Source organism: Oncorhynchus nerka, linkage group LG16 (genome assembly GCF_034236695.1).
Source record: "Oncorhynchus nerka isolate Pitt River linkage group LG16, Oner_Uvic_2.0, whole genome shotgun sequence".
Lineage (NCBI taxonomy): Eukaryota > Metazoa > Chordata > Actinopteri > Salmoniformes > Salmonidae > Oncorhynchus > Oncorhynchus nerka.
The window spans coordinates 30,781,417-30,801,120 of NC_088411.1; the positions used below are offsets into that span (position 1 = coordinate 30,781,417).

Sequence of the window (19,704 nt, forward strand, 5' to 3'; positions counted from 1 at the left end):
ATAGCCTAATGGGAAATACAAAAGAAATGCACTTCAACTTGGACATGTTGTAGGCTAACTATAGGGAGAAACCCCTGGAATACTGATGTTAACCTGTGGTAACCCCAAGATGTGCATTAAAACAGACTCTGAGCACATTAACTATCGATTCAGGATCACAGAGAGTTTAGTTTAGTTTATTCATTCGACTATTCTAAAAAACAAGCACACATAAAACTTGAAAAAACCATACATACACACAAGTAAAATCATTGAGGATAACACACATTAAAGTCCGGGACTTATTTCCATTGTGGTCGTCTTGAGACAAGATGGCTAGGCAAGATCGAAACACGGTTGCACATGGTATAGCAGAGAGATAAAGAGTTACTGGTGCGGCCTCCGCTATCAGCACCGCCAGTTGGACAGCGCCTCTCTCAACGAGCACATTCACACTGACTCGTCACAATAATATATGCAATTTAGAATAAACCTGTGCAGAATATATGCCCACAGTCCAGACAAGATAAATAGTTAAGTATTACCATCTTGCTGCAAAGATGGAAGCAAACATGAAATAAACCGAGCTAAAACAATAAATTAACAATGAACATGGTACACAAATTGTAAGCATATAGACATTGATCATCTTATGGCAAAGATGAAAACAGAAACCATTTAAATAACAACATTAAATATATGCCTAGTCTATTACAATGGCAATTTAATAACGCCGTAAACAATTCAGTCAAATCAATCTGTGTGTGTGTACAAAGAGAACAACATGTCATAGTCACCCTACTGGTAGAGGAATGCCATCCTCCTGTCTTTCATGCTGGCAAAATGGTCAATGACTTTGTCATACAGTACTCCGCTGGGCTTAAGTTCATGCAGCACACACGTTTCCATTGCCATTTTAGCCAAATGTGTGAGTCTCTCTTGTCCACAGCTATTGCGTAGGTAGGTTTGAATTATTTTCAGGCAGGAAAATGACCTTTCAGCAGATGTACTTGTAACAGGGATGGTGAGCATCAGTTTCAGGAGCTTGGGTAAAGTGGTGTACAGGTCATATTATTGCAGCAGCTCACCTGGTGGTTTGTGGAAGGAGGCATCAGCATAGGGTACCTGCAGCTATTCTTTCAACTACTGGTTGTCAAAGAAAGGGCACATCTGGAACAGCTGTGTGAGTACTTTGTCAAGAAACCCCTCTTGCTTTGAGTACTCGGAAAATGACCCATGATCAAGAACATGGAAGAAGTCGATGCTCTTCATGTCAGCAAACCTCTTAACATGAACTCTTTCAGTTTCTATTTCAGAGCACTACTCTGGGCAATTTAATCTTTATCACAGTAATGATCCGATCAAAAGCAATGTCCAATAATCTCTGGTCTTTGTGCACAGCATGCACTGCTCTACTTTTGAAGTTCCAAGGAGTGGCACAGCCTCCCGGTACCTGAATGGTATTGTCAACCTCAGTAAGCATGACTGTGTTTTTGCATGACCGGGTAAAGAAGTTATGAAAATTGTCAATAGATGCAACAAAAAAAACAAAGCATTTTGAATATTGTTTGTCCCCTGTACTAAAACTAAGTTTAGTTTGTGGGCATAACAATGAATGAACAGGGCATATTAACAATGGGTTTTCACGAACACCTAAACCCCACGTCACTGCTCACTAATGCAGCTTGCCCCATTGTAAGTCTGGCAGATGAGTTTGGCTGCTGGGTTGTATTTGCTGATAGTTTCCATTACAACAGTGCTAATCACCTCTTAGTTTTTGTCTACGCTCATAAAAAAAAGGCATCTCTCACATATACACCCTTATCATATCTGTTGTGTTATCCACCTGGACTGCTATGAAGGGTGCTGAACTGATCTCACTGTCAATTTGACTTTGTATCACATCTGTGATGCTCTGAATGATGTAATTATGTATGGTGTTTGACATACCTGTAAATATGCTGCTTGTCCCAAGGTGTTCAGCCATGGCTGTATCGAACTCTGCAAATGGATTGACAAGTTCCCAAACGAGAGCTTTGTTGACCCGGACTCGACCAAAGAGCTTTAGTTTCAGGCTCGCTAGAATGTGTTTTTATTTTATTTTCATATAGGTGAAGGGACCTACCCAGGTTAGCAAGATTTTGCTGCACCAAGACCATTCAGAGTTGAGCTCGCTCATCTCAGCTCAATGCTGATTGGCTATTATTTTATGATTATTTTTATCAAGGGAAGCCAAACGCTAGCTGGTTTCCCTTGCGATTGAATTCAATGCCAGGGGTGGCAACATCATGTTATACTCTTTTTGACCTGACAGCATCAGGTACATGGGCTACACATACACTACTGAGACAGAGAGGATCTGTTTCCTTCGCTTTGATGATTTCTCTGTTGAGATATAGATTCAACCTGGCCACTTGCGAATTGAATGAAAATTATGAAACAGAGATAGACGAAAAATAAATTATATGCTGTATATACTGATCAAAAATATAAACGCAACATGTAAAGTGTTGGTCCAACTGAAATAAAAGATCCCAGAAATGTTCCATATCCACAAAAAGCGTATTTCTCAAAATGTCTGTGCACAAATTAGTTTACATCCCTGTTAGTGAACATTTTTCCTTTGCCAAGATAATCCATCTACCTGACAGGTGTGGCATTTCAAGAAGCTGATTAAACAGTATGATCATGACACAGGTGTACCTGGTGCTGGGGACAATTAAATGCCACTCTAAAATGTGCAGTATTGTCACACAACACAATGCTACAATGTCTCACGTTTTGAAGTAGAGTGCATGCTAACTGCAGGAATGTCCACCAGAGCTGTTACCAGATAATTTCATGTTAATTTCACTAGTATAAGCCGCCTCCAATGTATTTTTAGAGAATTTGGCAGTACATCCAACCAGCCTCACAACTGCAGACTATGTGTAACCACGCCAGACCAGGACCTCCGCATCTGACTTCTTCACCTGAGGGATTGTTTGGGTTGGGGGGGAGGGTTTCCTTATATGAGCTGTAACTCAGCCATAAAACCCAAAACAGCAAGCAATGCAGATGTAGAAGCACGGTGGCAGTCCTCTTCTGGCTGTGCCGGGTGGAGATTATAACAGAACATGGCCAAGATGTTCAAATGTTCATAGATGACCAGCAGGGTCAGATAATAATAATCACAGTGGTTGTAGAGGGTGCAACAGGTCAGCGTCTCAAGAGTAAATGTCAGTTGGCTTTTCATAGCCGATCATTCAGAGTATAGCTGTCTCTAGAGAGTTGAAAACATCAGGTCTGGGACAAGGTAGCACGCCCAGTGAACAGGTCAGGGTTCCATAGCCGCAGGCAGAACAGTTGAAACTGGAGCTGCAGCACCACCAGGTGGACTGGGGACAGCAAAGAGTCATCAGGCCAGGTAGTCCTGAGGCAAGGTCCTAGGGCTCAGGTCCTCCGAGAGAGGAAGAGAAAGAGAGAGAGAGAGGTTAAATTCAGACTGACCCTAGCCCCCCGACACAAACTATTGCAGCATAAATACTGGAGGCTGAGACAGGAGGGGTCGGGAGATACTGTGGCCCCGTCCGACGATACCCGGACAGGGCCAAACAGGCAGGACATAAACCCACCCACTTTACCAAAGCACAGCCCCCACTAGAGGGATATCTTCAACCACCAACCTACTATCCTGAGACAAGGCCGAGTATAGCCCACGAAGATCTCCCCCACGGCCAACCCAGACAGGAATATCACGTCAGTGACTCAACCCACTCAAGTAATAGGTAATATAGTAATAGGGTTTGAGGCAGAGAATCCCAGTGGAGAGAGGAGAACTGGCCAGACAGAGACAGCATGGGTGGTTCGTTGCTCCAGTTTCTTTCCGTTCACCTTCACACTCCTGGGCCAGACTACACTCAATCATAGGAACTACTGATGAGATGAGTCTTCAATAAAGACTTAAAGTTGAGACCGAGTCTGCGTCTCTCACATGGATAGGCAGACCTTTCCATAAAAATGGAGCTATAGGAGAAAGACCTGCCTGCAGCTGTTTGCTTAGAAATTCTAGAGACAGTAAGGAGGCCTGCGTCTTGTGACCGTAGCGAATGTGTAGGTATGTACGGCAGGACCAGATCGGAAAGATAGGTAGGAGCAAGCCCATGTAATGCTTTGTAGGCTAGCAGTAAAACCTTGAAATCAGACCTAGCCTTAACAGGAAGCCAGTGTAGAACGGCCAGCACTGGAGTAATATGATTTTAAAAAATGCAAGATTCTAGCAGCCATGTTCAGCACTAACTGAAGATGATTTAGTGCTTTATCCAGATAGCCGGAAAGTAGAGCATTGCAGTAGTCTAATTTAGAAGAGACAAAAGCATGGGTTAATTTTTCTGCATCATTTTTGGACAGAAAGTTTCTGATTTTTGAAATGTTACGTAGATGGAAAAAAGCTGTCCTTGAAACAGTCTTGATATATTCGTCAAAAGAGAGAGTAGTGTCCAGAGTAACGCAGAGTTCCTTCACAGTTTTATTTTAGACAACTGTACAACCATCAAGATTAATTGCCAGATTTAACAGAAGATCTCTTTGTTTCTTGGGACCTAGAACTAGCATCTCTGTTTTGTCTGAGTTTAAAAGTAGAACATTTGCTGCCATCCACTTCCTTTTGTCTGAAACACAGGCTTCCAGGGAGGGCAATTTTGGGGCTTCACCATGTTTCATCAAAATGTACAGCTGTGTGTCATCCGCATATCAGTGAAAGTTAACATCATGTTTCCGAATGACATCACCAAGAGGTAAAATATAGAGTGAAAACAATAGTGGTCCTAAAATGGAGCCTTGAGGAACACCAGAGTTTACAGTTGATTTGTCAGAGGACAAACGATCTACAGAGACAAGCTGATGTCTTTCCGACAGATAAGATCCAAACCAAGCCAGAACTTGTCGTTGTAGACCATTTTGGGTTTCCAATCTCTCAAAAAGAATGTGGTGATTGATGGCATCAAAAGAAGCACTAAGGTCTAGGAGCACAAGGACAGATGCAGAGCCTCGGTCCGACCCCATTAGAAGGTAATTTACCACCTTCACAAGTGCAGGCTCAGTGCTATGATGGGGTCTAAAACCAGACTGAAGCGTTTCGTATACATTGTTTGTCTTCAGGAAGGCAGTGAGATGCTGCGCAACAGCTTTTTCAAAAATGTTTGAGAGGAATGGGAGATTCGATATAGGCCGATGGTTTTTAAAATATTTTCTGGGTCAAGGTTTGGCTTCTTCAAGAGAGGCTTTATTGCTGCCACTTTTAGTGAGTTTGGTACACATCCGGTGGATAGAGAGATGTTTATTATGTTCAACATAGGAGGGCCAAGCACAGGAAGCAAATCTTTCAGTAGTTTAGTTAGAATAGGGTCCAGTATGCAGCTTGAAGGTTTAGAGGCCTTGACTATTTTCATCAATGTGTCAAGAGATATAGAATTAAAAAACTTGAGCTTCTCCCTTGATCCTAGGTCCTGGCAATGTTGTGCAGACTTAGGACAACTGAGCTTTGGAAAAATATGCAGATTTAAAGAGTCCGTATTTTGCTTTCTAATGATCATGATCTTTTTGTCAAAGAAGTTCATGAATGTATCACTGCTGAAGTGAAAGCCATCATCTCTTGGTGAATGCTGCTTTTTAGTTAGCTTTGCAACAGTATCAAAAATACATTTGGGATTGTTCTTATTTTCCTCAATTAAGTTGGAAAAATGGAATGATCAAGCAGCAGTGAGTGCTCTTCGATACTACACGGTACTGTCTTTCCAAGCTAGTCGGGAGAATTCCAGTTTGGTGTAGCTCCATTTCCGTTCTAATTGTCTGGAAGCTTGCTTCAGAGCTCGGGTATTGTCTGTATACCAGGGAGCTAGTTTCTTATGACAATTGTTTTTTGTTTTTAGGGGTGCGACTGCATCTAGGGTATTATGCAAGGTTAAATTGAGTTCCTCAGTTAGGTGGTTAACTGACATCCTTGGGTAGGTGGAGGGAGTCTGGAAGTCATCTAGGAATCTTTGGGTTCTCCGGGAATTTTGATGATCCTTGGTTGGGGTCTGAGCAGATTATTTGTTGGTTTGTGTCCTTACCTTGAAAGAAGTCTATGGACAAGGAGACTGCAATCTATGATTTGATTTGGTTACCCACGGCCATCAACCAGAAAATTGTTATTATTACTTTATTATTATTTCCTGAATAAAGTGTCAAACCACCAAAAGAATATGTTGAAAACAATATTTGCATACTTTAGATTTCATTCCTGAAAATCTGAAAGTTACAAAGTTGTCGAATTTTGAGTGTTGGTTTAATGTTCAAAGCATCCTGAAGACACCTGAGCTGTTTTTGTTTTTGTTGTTTTTTTACCCTGGTCATAGACCTAAGCCTGTCAAAATAAAACAGTAACATTTTCCTGGGGGAGGACGCCTAGACTCTCCATCTAGCAGTTGTGCCAGGGGGCAATTAAAGTCACACAGCAAATCTCACTCCAAGCTTTCTTCAAAAGTATGCTACACTGTTTGAAAAAAAGGTTTCCAAAAGGGTTCTTCGGCTGTCCCCATAGGAGAACCCTTCTTGGTTCCAAGTAGAACTCTTTTTGGTTCCAGGTAGAACTCTTTTGGGTTCCATGTAGAACCCTATGTGGAAAGGGTTCTACGTGTACCTCAAAAGGGTTCTACCTTGAACTAAAAAGGACTCTTCAAAGTGTTCTTTGAGCCGAAGAACCCCTTTAGGCTCTAGATATCACCGTTTTTTTCTAAGAGGGTAGGTAGTATTGTTAGCTAGCTAGCTTGTGATCTATGCTGGTTCTTAGCTTCTGTAACTGATATGTATATAATTGTAAGGGACACTTCATGTTTTATGCATCATACTTAAATTTACAGAGTGAGTGATCTCCATTCCTGACAGGCTGATTAGATTCAATTTCAGCCTCAGAGCTTAATCAGATTCCCTAACAGCCTCAGAGGCTGCTAAGTCAGGATTCTGTCTTGTAGACTGTTTCACAGGTAAGGCTCCTTGCAGGCAGATTAGTAGTAAGTGCATTATGTATATGATCAATAATTTGTGTGCTCTATTCCTAGTGCACTGATCAGATTCAATAGCAGCCTCAATGGCTGATAAGTCAGGATGCTGCCTTGTAGGCTGTCTTCAAGGAGTCTTATATATGAAACAGCTTACAAGGCAGTATCCTGATGTATCAGCCTCTGAGGCTGCTATTGAATCTGATCAGTCTGCTAGGAATAGATCTCAACCCCTGGATCAGATATGCGTCTGCCTATAAAGCACTTTGACTGCTAATATGCTTGAAAGGAGCCTTGCTCATGAAACAGCCTACAAGGCAGCATAATGACTTATCAGCCTCTGAGAACTATAATTTAATACCTTCAGAGGAATCTGTTAGCAGAAAAAGTATTTTATTAAAGGTCCAATGCTTAAAATAAAAATCTCAATATCAAATCATTTCTGGGTAACAATTGAGTGCCAGGAATAGAGCTCACCCACTCTGGATCATATGCATCAGCCTTAAAGGCACTGACTGCTTTGTCAGCCTGTAATGATCTTTACCTATGAAACAGCCTTCAAGGCAGAATCCTGATCTGTCAGCCTCTGAGGCTGCTAGCAAATCTGATCAAGCTCTGAGGCTGAAATGGAATCTGATCGGCTGTCAGGAATGGAGATTTAAATTTAAATCAGTGGAGGACTGTTCATAATAATGGCCAGAATGGAGTGAATGGAATGGTATCAAACACATGGTTTCATGTGTTTGATACCATTCTATTCCAGCCATTACACTCCATTCCAGCCATTATTATGAGCCATCCTCCCATCAACAGCTTCCACTGGTTCAAATATTATACACATATCAGTTACAAAGCTAACAACCAGCATGTAACGGCTTTCTAATGGTGAAGGAGAGTCGGACCAAACTGCAGCGTGTCTATTGTGATTCATCTTTAATAAACAAACGTAACACACAACAAAACACTAACACTACAAAACGAAAACAGCCTATACAAGTGTCTACTAACCAGGACATCAAGACACACAGGACAATCACCCACAATACAACCAAAGAATATGGCTGCCTAAATATGGTTCCCAATCAGAGACAACGGTAAACACCTGCCTCTGATTGAGAACCACTTCAGACAGCCATAGACTCTCCTAGAACACCCCACTAAGCTACAATCCCACTATACACACATTCCAAAATCCCAAGACAAAACACACCACAATACAAAAACTCTATGCCACACCCTGGCCTGACCCAATACATGAAGAAAACACAAAATACTAGACCAGGGCGTGACAGAACCCCCCCCCTAAGGTGCGGACTCCCGAACGCACCTCAAAACAAATATGGAGGGTCCGGGTGGGCGTCTGTCCATGGTGGCGGTTCCGGCGCGGGACGTGGACCCCACTCAATTAATGTCTTAGTCCCCTCTCCTCGCGTCCCTGGATAGTCCACCCTCGCCGCCGACCATGGCCTAGTAGTCCTCACCCAGAAACCCACTGGATTGAGGAGCAGATCGGGACTGAGGGGCAGCTCGGGACTGAGGGGAAGCTCGGGACTGAGGGGAAGCTCGGGACTGAGGGGAAGCTCGGGACTGAGGGGAAGCTCGGGAGTGAGGGGAAGCTCGGGAGTGAGGGGAAGCTCGGGAGTGAGAGGAAGCTCGGGAGTGAGAGGAAGCTCGGGAGTGAGAGGAAGCTCGGGAGTGAGAGGAAGCTCGGGAGTGAGAGGAAGCTCAGGAGTGAGAGGAAGCTCAGGCAGGTTGATGGATCTACCAGATCCTGGCTGGCTGGTGGTTCCGACAGATCCTGGCTGACTGGCAGATCCTGGCTGACTGGCGGATCCTGGCTGACTGGCGGATCCTGGCTGACTGGCGGTTCTGGCGGATCCTGGCTGACTGGCGGATCCTGGCTGACTGGCGGATCTGGCAGATCCTGGCTGACTGGCGGATCTGGCAGATGCTGGCTGACTGGCGGATCTGGCAGATGCTGGCTGACTGGCGGATCTGGCAGATGCTGGCTGACTGGCAGATCCTGGCTGACTGGCGTATCCTGGCTGACAAGCGGATCTGGCAGATCCTGGCTGACTGGCGGATCCTGGCTGACTAGCGGTTCTGGCAGATCCTGGCCGACTGGCGGATCCTGGCTGACTAGCGGATCTGGCAGATCCTGGCTGACTGGCACTTCTGGCGGATCCTGGCAGACTGGCGGATCCTTGCACACTGGCGGATCCTGGCACACTGGCGGATCCTGGCACACTGGCGGATCTAACTGATCCTGGCAGACTGGCGGCACTGGTGGCGCTGGGCAGACTGGCGGCGCTGGGCAGACTGGTGGCTCAGGCGGCGCTGGGCAGACTGGCGGCACTGGCGACGCTGGGCAGACGGGTGGCTCAGGCGGCGCTGGGCAGACTGGCGGCGCTGGGCAGACTGGCGGCGCTGGGCAGACTGGCGACGCTGGGCAGACTGGCGACGCTGGGCAGACTGGCGACGCTGGGCAGACTGGCGGCACTGGCGGCGCTGGGCAGACGGGTGGCTCAGACGGCGCTGGGCAGACTGGCGGCGCTGGGCAGACTGGCGGCGCTGGGCAGACTGGCGGCGCTGGGCAGACTGGCGGCGCTGGGCAGACTGGCGACGCTGGGCAGACTGGGAGCACTGGCGGCGCTGGGCAGACTGGCGGTGCTGGGCAGACTGGCGGTGCTGGGCAGACTGGTAGCTCAGGCGGCGCTGGGCAGACTGGCGGCACTGGCGGCGCTGGGCAGACTGGCGGCGCTGGGCAGACTGGTGGCTCAGGCGGCGCTGGGCAGACGGGTGGCTCAGGCGGCGCTGGGCAGACGGGTGGCTCAGGCGGCGCTGGGCAGACTGACAGCTCTGGATGCTTCATGCAGGCTGACAGCTCTGGCTGCGCTGAACAGAGGAGTACTGGTGCCTCTGGAATGAGGGGCTCTGGCGCCTCTGGCATGAGGGGCGGTAGCTCTGACAGCGCCGGACAGGCGGGACGCTCCGGCAGCGGCGCCGGACAGGCGGGGAGGCGCCGGACAGCGGCTCCGGCAGCGGCGCAGGACAGGCGGGAGGCTCCGGCAGCGGCGCCGGACAGGCGGGAGGCTCCGGCAGCGGCGCCGGACAGGCGGGGAGGCTCCGGCAGCGGCGCCGGACAGGGGAGGCTCCGGCAGCGGCGCCGGACAGGCGGGAGGCTCCGGCAGCGGCGCCGGACAGGCGGGAGGCTCCGGCAGCGGCGCCGGACAGGCGGGACACACTGTAGGCCTGATGCGTGGTGCTGGCACTGGTGGTAATGAACCGAGGACACGCACAGGAAGCCTGGTGCGGGGAGCTGCTACCGGAGGGCTGGGGTGTGGAGGTGGTACTGGATAGACCGGACCGTGCAGGCGCACTGGAGCTCTTGAGCACCGAGCCTGCCCAACCTTACCTGGCTCGATGCCCACTCTAGCCCGGCCGATACGAGGAGCTGGAATATACCGCACCGGGCTATGCACCCGCACTGGGGACACCGTGCGCACCACTGCATAACAAGGTGCCTGCCCGGTCTCTCTAGCCCCCGGTAACCACAGGAAGTTAGCGAGGTCTCCTACCTAGCGTAGCCATACTCCCTGTGAGCCTCCCCCAAGAAATTTTGGGGCTGACTCTCAGGCTTCCATCCGCTCTGCCGTGCTAGCTCCTCATAATGCCGCCTCTCTGCTTTTGCTGCCTCCAGCTCGGCTTTGGGCGACAATAATCTCCAGGCTGATCCCAGGGTCCTTTACCGTCCAGTACCTCCTCCCATGTCCATTTCTCCAGGTAGTGCAATCTCTCCCACTGTAGCTGCTGCTGCTCCTGCTGCTGCTGCCTCTGTTGCTTCTCCTGTGGCTCCTGCCTGTTGACACGCTGCTTGGTCCTGAGGTGGGTGATTCTGTAACGGCTTTCTAATGGTGAAGGAGAGTCGGACCAAACTGCAGCGTGTCTATTGTGATTCATCTTTAATAAACAAACGTAACACACAACAAAACACTAACACTACAAAACCGAAAACAGCCTATACAAGTGTCTACTAACCTCTAACCAGGACATCAAGACACACAGGACAATCACCCACAATACAACCAAAGAATATGGCTGCCTAAATATGGTTCCCAATCAGAGACAACGGTAAACACCTGCCTCTGATTGAGAACCACTTCAGACAGCCATAGACTCTCCTAGAACACCCCACTAAGCTACAATCCCACTATACACACATTCCAAAATCCCAAGACAAAACACACCACAATACAAAAACTCTATGCCACACCCTGGCCTGACCCAATACATGAAGAAAACACAAAATACTAGACCAGGGCGTGACACAGCATAGATAAGAAGCTTGCTAACAAGACTACCTAGCTAGCTCACAAGAAGACAAGCTAGCTGCGTTGTCCCTTGCATGCGATTGGCTGTGGTCTTGGGGGCGGCTCGCAGCCTGGGAGACAGAACTTCATGTCAGGGATCTTTCAGGGCTTAAATGTCCCACGAGCGCATTGCGATCACAGGGTTCCTTGAGGTGGTTATCGTGCATCTGTACAAATGAATGGATGATGCATGCTACTTTTGATGATCATGATCTCGACAAAACAACTTCTGTTATGTCGTGATGAAGAGAAAATGATTGTGTGATCTCGACAAGACATACACCTATTTTTTTCCACATGTCCTTTCTGGACTTCTGTACATAACAGTATCGTATCAGTAAAATGCTTATCCTCCTAGTTTTTTTATCCAGATAAATTCTGCTCCCTCGTCAGATGTACTCCCTACATGTTTTTGGAAGCAATTTTTAAGAGAAAATCCCTAACATACCACATCATATGCTATAATGAAGATACTTTTATATGATCCCATGATCATGACATTTGGGTGAAATGTTGACTTTCTGCTGGGAACAATTTAATGCGGGATCAGGATTTTGACAACACAGCATCATTTTGATTAAATATTTAGAAAAACTGGGCCCTGGACTTTATTTGTCACGTGCGCCGAAACAACAGGTGTAAACCTTACAGTGAAATGCTTACTTACAGGCTCTAACCAATGGTGCCAAAAAAAGGCATGTGTGTGTGTGTGTGTGTAGGTAAGTTAAGAAATAAAATAACAGTAGAAAGACATTTGAAAAAAGAGTAGCAAGGCTATATACAGACACCTGTTATTCAGGCTTATTGAGGTAGTATGTACATGTAGGTATCGTTAGAGTGACTGTGCATATATGATGAACAGAGAGTAGCAGAAGCGTAAAAGGAGGGGTTGGCGGGTGGTGGGACACAATGCAGATAGCCCGGTTAGTCAATGTGCGGGAGCACTGGTTGGTCGGGCCAATTGAGGTAGTATGTACATGAATATATAGTTAAAGTGACTAAGCATATAAGATAAACAGAGAGTAGCAGCAGCGTAAAAGAGGGGTTGGGGGGGAACGCAATGCAAATAGTCTGTGTAACCTCTTGGTTACCTGTTCAGGAGTCTTATGGCTTGGGGGTAAAAACTGTTGAGAAGCCTTTTTGTCCTAGACTTGGCACTCCGGAACCGATTGCCATGCGGTAGTAGAGAGAACAGTCTATGACTGGGGTGGCTGGGGTCTTTGACAATTTGTAGGGCCTTCCTCTGACACCGCCTGGTGTAGAGGTCCTGGATGACAGGCAGCTTTGCCCCAGTGATGTACTGGGCAGTACGCACTACCCTCTGAAGTGCCTTGTGGTCGGAGGCCGAGCAATTGGTGCCAGGCAGTGATGCAACCGGTCAGGATGCTCTGGATGCTGCAGCTGTAGACCCTTTTGAGGATCTCAGGACCGATTCCAAATCTTTTTTGTTTCCTGAGGGGGAATAGGCTTTGTCATGCCCTCTTCACGACTGTCTTGGTGTGTTTGGACCAATCTAGTTTGTTGTTGATGTGGACACCAAGGAATTTGAAGCTCTCAACCTGCTCCACTACAGCCCCGTCGGTGAGAATGGGGACGTGCTCGGTGCTCCTTTTCCTGTCGTCCACAATCATCTCCTTAGTCTTGGTTACATTGAGGGATAGGTTATTATTATGGCACCACCCGGCCAGGTCTCTGACCTCCTCCCTATGGGCTGTCTCGTCGTTGTCGGTGATCAGACCTACCACTGTTGTGTCGTCAGCAAACTTAATGATGGTGTGGGAAGTCGTGCCTGGCCATGCAGTCGTGGGTGAACAGGGAGTACAGGAGAGGACTGAGCACGCACCCCTGGGGAGCTCCAGTGTTGAGGATCAGCGTGGCAGATGTGTTGCTACCTACCCTCACCACCTGGGGGCGGCCTGTCAGGAAGTCCAGGATCCAGTTGCAGAGGGAGGTGTTTAGTCCCAGGATCCTTAGCTTGGTGATGAGCTTTGAGGGTACTATGGTGTTGAACGCTGAGCTGTAGTCAATGAACAGCATTCTCACATAGGTGTTCCTTTTGTGCAGGTGTTTGAAGCATGTTGGTATTACAGACTCAATCAGAGACATGTTGAAAATGTCAGTGAAGACACCTGCCAGTTGGTCAGCCCATGCCCGGAGCACACGTCCTGGTAATCCGTCGGGCCCCGCAGCCTTGTGTATGTTGACCTGTTTAAAGGTCTTACTCGCGTCGGCTACGGAGAGCGTGATCACACAGTCGTCCGGAACAGCTGATGCTCTCATGCATGCCTCAGTGTTGCTTGCCTCGAAATGAACATAGAAGTGATTTAGCTTGTCTGGTAGGCTTGTGTCACTGGGCAGCTCGCGGCTGTGCTTCCCTTTGTAGTCTGTAATAGTTTGCAAGCCCTGCCACATGCGATGAGTGTCGGAGCCGGTGTAGTATGATTTAATCTTAGCCCTGTATTGACGCTTTGCCTGTTTGATGGTTCGTCGCAGGGCATAGCGGGATTTCTTGTAAGCTTCCGGGATAGAGTTCCATACCTTGAAAGCGGCAGCTTTACCCTTTAGCTCAGTGCGAATGTTGCCTGAAATCCATGGCTTCTGGTTGGGGTATGTACGTACAGTCACTGTGGGGACGACGTCCTCAATGCACTTATTGATAAAGTCAGTGACTGATGTGGTGTATTCCTCAATGTCATCGGAAGAATCCCGGAACATGTTTCAGTCTGTGATAGCAAAGCAGTCCTGTAGTTTAGCTTCTGCTTCATCTACAAACAGGATCACATTAAATCCCCTTAAGATTTTTTTCTAAGCACTGCCTAGGGATATTCCTATCACATGGGCGTATTGCTATATTAAGGACAGGTCTCGGTCTGATTGAATGATGACATGAACACTAGGTAGCTACAACAAAAGCGTACAGTATTTTGACCACTAGGTACAACTATGTGTACAACAGACATGTATTTTTAGGTTATCAATTGGACTTGGTTAAAAACAGCTTGAGAATTATTATAAAAAGCAAATATCATCCATATTGTCAACTGCATCATTGACAGCTGAATATCCCCAACCTGTCCCAGCAGCGTCGTTTATGGTGATTGTACCTGTGGGCATAAATATGTGTGTGTGTGTGTGTGAGTGTCAGTGTAAGTGTGTGTGAATGTATGGATAGAGACCTATGAGTGTGCATGGGTGGGCACTGGGCAGCCATTGATTGATTAGCTGTTCAGCAGTCTTATTGCTAGGAGATAAGCCTGTTGGTCTGAGACCTGATGCCAGACGGTAGTGGAGAGAACAGTCCATGGCTGGTGGTGGCTAAAGTCTTAGGCAATTTTATGGGCCTTGCTCAGACAATGCCTGGTATAATTTTTTATTTTTAAGAACAGGGATTGTGGGTTTATTGCCAATGATCAGCTATTATCAACTGGGACCCTGGAGCAACGAGGCTTCGGCTAGATAACACAACCACAAAGTCAAAATATGTCTATATTGTAAAAAATAAGGAAGACAAAATGTGATTTTTTTTGTCTTAATTTAAGGTCAGGGTCAGGCATAGTGTTAACAGTGTGATTAAGGATAAGGTTAACGTTTAATTTAAAATAAGATTTTAAGACCATACATTTTAGAAATGGGCAGGGTTTATGACTTAATTAGTGACGACTGAGCAATAGGGATTAAGTGCCTTGGTTAAGGGCACTTCAACAGAAATCTCACTTAGTCAGCTTTGGGATTCGAACTAGCAATTATTCAGTTACGAGCCAAACGCTCTAAATGCTACCTGCCACCCGACAACACCGGTTAATCACAACTCCTTCTCCTCGTGCTATCGAGCGAGGACAGTTACGTTTAGATTGTGACCAATATTATACGTTATTTCTCCTCGCCCATTGACATAATTAGAAGGTTTGGCTGTTGACGTTGCGTTAGCCAGCATAAAAGTTGTGACCCGGCCATTCACGATCCAAGCTCTCTGAAAACCATGCACATTACAATAGTATCATCTGGCGGTAGGTGCAAGTACTACAACACATGTGAAAGGGGAAACCTGAGCATCTGCTGTTGTTGTCCCTGGTATCCAGGCAACCCTCCAGAATACTTTTTGACCCATATTGCAGGCTGTTGGTTGGTCTAGAAGGGTGTAGTGAGGAATTTGCTATATTTAGCTAGAGATACAATTAACCTGCATTTATTTTAAGGTGGGTGACTATCTATGTAGCAGAATATATTCTACTGTTAGAATACGACTGTTGCCTAAAGTATTAGCTAACGTCAATTTGCAGGACATGTGCTCTGTTACCCATCTAGCTAGTTGGCTAACTTTAGCTAGCTGGGTAATCCTTACCACAGACCACATATAGCTCTTAGCTATTACCTACTGGAAAGACTGTCGGTGAGTGAACGTACACAGTGCAGCTACTGCAACAAATATAGCGATAAATAATATTTTAGCTGCTCCGATTTGGGTTATCAATATGGTTTTAGTGGGTTATTAGCCTAACTAGATATACATTTATTTCAATTATTTTGCTGTTTTCAGAGTAACTACATAGAGTAACTACATAGCTAGAAACGATCACCATGGATGGTTGTGGGGAAGGCAGCGGGACCAACAGACTGATGGTGGAAAAGCTATCCTTGTCCTGTGATAGACTGCTATCTCACCTACAGCTGGCCTGCTGTCCCTCTCACTGTGCCTCACCACTACAAGGGAAGGACCTGTTGATACACTGCCTCCTGGACACAGAGCTGAAGGTCAGTTGGAAACGGATGTTAGCCGAAAGGATGTTCTGTTTTATCTCCCACCCCCCCCCCCCCCACACACACACACACACCCACACACACACACACACTTCATCAGGAGAAGATGGCATCTAAGATGTGATATTATAAAAATACCTATATGCCCTCCTCAGTAGCTTCCTACCGTTAAATACATGCATTCGGAAAGTATTCAGACCACTTGACTTTTTCCACATTTTGTTACGTTACTGCATTATTTTAAAATGGATTAAATTAAATTTTTTCCTCATCAATCTACACACAATACCCCATAATGATGATGCAAAAACAGGTTTTTAGAAATACCTTATTTACATATATATTCAGACATTTTGCTACGAGACTCAAAATTGAGCTCAGGTACATCCTGTTTCCATTGATCATCCTTGAGATGTTTCTACATCTTGATTGGAGTCCACCTGTGGTAAATTCAATTGATTGGAGATGATTTGGAAAGGCACACACACTGTCTATACAAAGTCCCACAGTTAACAGTGCATGTCAGAGCAAAAACCAAGCCATGAGGTCGAAGGAATTGTCCGTAGAGCTCCGAGACAGGATTGTGTTGAGGCACAGATCTGGGGAAGGGTACCAAAAAATGTATGCAGCATTGAAGGCCCCTAAGAGCACAGTGGCCTCCATCATTCTTTAATGGAAGAAGTTTGGAACCACCAAGACTCTTCCTAGAGCTGGCCAATCGGGGGAGAAGGGCCTTGGTCAGGGAGGTGACCAAGAACCCGATGGTAACTTTGACAGAGCTCCAGAGGTCCTCTGTGGAGATGGGAGAACCTTCCAGAAGCACTCCACCAATCAGGCCTTTATTGTTGAGTGGCCAGATGGAAGCCACTCCTTAGTAAAAGGCACATGACAGCCTTCTTGGCTACTTTGAAGAATCTCAAATATAAAATATATTTTGATTTGTTTAACACTTTTTTGTTTACTACATTATTCCATATTTGTTATTTCATAGTTTTGATATCTTCAATATTATTGTACAATGTAGATAATAAAATAAAGAAAAACCCTAGAATGAGTAGGTGTGTTCAAACTTTTGACCGGTACTGTATATGACGTAGTACGCAGTTTTTGGGGCCCACTTTTTGCTCATGAGCGCTACTTTCAGAACTACTGGCTATAAATTATACAAAAGTACTGGAGAATTTCTTTAAAGTGTAAAGAAATCTGCCTGTTCAATCATTGCATCACTTGGCTCCACCACACTCCAATGCATCTCCTCCCCTCTGCAGGCCCTGCGACTGACTGGTCACCATGGAGACATCTCTGCCATGGTGTTTGGGACAGGTAGAGACCCTCTCCTGCTCTGCTCTGCCTCTGCAGATTATGTCATAATCTGGGATATCCAGCGCTGCTACAGGAGAACTAGGGAGGGTGAGAATGTTTGCTTCATAGCTGTATGAACAGTAAGACAACAATACATTTAAATTCAGTGGCAACAACAATACATTTAAATTCAGTGGCAACATTTTATATACTGGTAAGGCCTCATTTACTCACTCACTCAATTAATCAATTTACAATGCTATATAGTACAATTATTGAAATACTATTATTGAAATACTAAAAGCATAGATGTTTTCAGGGGTAGTTGCGTCTGGTACAGTTATTGGGACACTACTGGGCAAGGTAGTCCATCTGTCATTTTGTCCCTGTGATGAGCGAGTGGCTGCATGCTCAGGGGCGAAAGTATACATACTCAACTCCAATGTAAGTACAGCATGCTGAATGTGTACTCTACACCTCAAATTCATCCTTTATAACAAGTGTTTTTATAATTCTTGTAAGATGATGACAAATGAATGGACAATAAAGTTGGACAATAAAGTTATCTTATCTTCTATTGCATATACTGTTTGTTTGACTGACCTCCAGATAGAGGATGTGTTGTCTGTTTGACTTACCTCCAGATAGAGGATGTGCTGTCTGTTTGACTGACCTCCAGATAGAGGATGTGTTGTCTGTTTGACTTACCTCCAGATAGAGGATGTGCTGTCTGTTTGACTGACCTCCAGATAGAGGATGTGTTGTCTATTTGACTGACCTCCAGATAGAGGAAGCGTTGTCTGTGCTGGCTGGCCACCTGGGACCTTTGACAGCAGCTGAGTTCTGTCCATGGGACAAAGACATCCTGGTGTCCATATCAGAAGACCGCACGTTTAAGGTACAGTCAGGTTATTCACTAACCAGTGAAATCACTTGGCTTCAGTTGTTTTGCTTGAAGTCGTTTTTGCGTCCCTTATCAAAGTGTACGCTACACTGTAGCTTTCTGAGTACAAATGAAATGACTAGCTACTAAGTCAGCTGTAGCTTTCTGAGTACAAATGAAATGACTAGCTACTAAGTCAGCTGTAGCTTTCTGAGTACAAATGAAATGACTAGCTACTAAGTCAGCTGTAGCTTTCTGAGTACAAATGAAATGACTAGCTACTAAGTCAGCTGTAGCTTTCTGAGTACAAATGAAATGACTAGCTACTAAGTCAGCTGTAGCTTTCTGAGTACAAATGAAATGACTAGCTACTAAGTCAGCTGTAGCTTTCTGAGTACAAATGAAATGACTAGCTACTAAGTCAGCTGTAGCTTTCTGAGTACAAATGAAATGACTAGCTACTAAGTCAGCTGTAGCTTTCTGAGTACAAATGAAATGACTAGCTACTAAGTCAGCTGTAGCTTTCTGAGTACAAATGAAATGACTAGCTACTAAGTCAGCTGTAGCTTTCTGAGTACAAATGAAATGACTAGCTACTAAGTCAGCTGTAGCTTGCATCATTTCACATGTGCGATCATCTGTTTCTTGCTCCAAGAGAGACTGTTGTCCATAGGAACAGGTTTTAAACGTTTACTTATTGATCATTTCTCTTTTCGAAAGGTTTGGGGATTAAAAATGGAACAGATTCTCTATCAGTCTGCTGTATTGTCAGGTATGTGAACAGTGGATACATCAGTTTACGGTCCATTTGGTTTGATATTTAGTAAATAATAACTCTCTGTCCACACCCTCTGTCCTCCAGCATCTCCACTACTCAGTATGTTGTTCTTGGAGAAGAGCAGGCAGCTTGTCACTGGTTCTGCTGATGGACAGGTTGGTCTCTCTCACTCACTCACTCACTCACTCACTCACTCACTCACTCACTCACTCACTCACTCACTCACTCAATCACTCAAACACACACACACACACACACACACACACACACACACACACACACAGTAAATCTGGGATTTCCCATTGTTTCCAGGTGTGGAGCTTCACTCTTCCTGAGGACCACAGATGTCATTTGGTGACCAAATTGGACCTTCACAAGGTGCAGCAACGACACCAAAGACACCTGGACACAGTGGCCCCACAGACTGGTGGTGTACTAGGTAAGAAGAGATAGTAAAGTAGTTATGGACATGATTTGTTTGTTTCCTGTGATGTGTTTTAGCCATATGCCTGCTAGCCAAAGACACATTTTCATTTTCACATAACGTTTGGAACATGAACTTGAACTTATTTCCCACTTTTTCTCTCACATAATGAGTAAAATAAAATGTAAACT

At 45.7% G+C, this 19,704-nt stretch overlaps 1 protein-coding gene across 1 annotated transcript in view; it reads left to right on the plus strand.

Annotated features, from left to right (window-relative positions):
- The first annotated feature begins 15,482 nt into the window (after positions 1-15,482).
- wdr27 (WD repeat domain 27) overlaps positions 15,483-19,704 on the plus strand; it is a 178,281-nt gene continuing 174,059 nt past the window's right edge. Inside the window, exons 1-8 of the mRNA XM_065002587.1 lie at positions 15,483-15,758; positions 15,906-16,120; positions 17,395-17,536; positions 17,748-17,872; positions 18,213-18,326; positions 19,032-19,083; positions 19,174-19,244; positions 19,402-19,528. Coding sequence (XP_064858659.1) covers positions 15,947-16,120; positions 17,395-17,536; positions 17,748-17,872; positions 18,213-18,326; positions 19,032-19,083; positions 19,174-19,244; positions 19,402-19,528 — 805 coding nt within the window. The 5' untranslated portion in view covers positions 15,483-15,758; positions 15,906-15,946. The remainder of the gene's footprint in view (positions 15,759-15,905; positions 16,121-17,394; positions 17,537-17,747; positions 17,873-18,212; positions 18,327-19,031; positions 19,084-19,173; positions 19,245-19,401; positions 19,529-19,704) is intronic.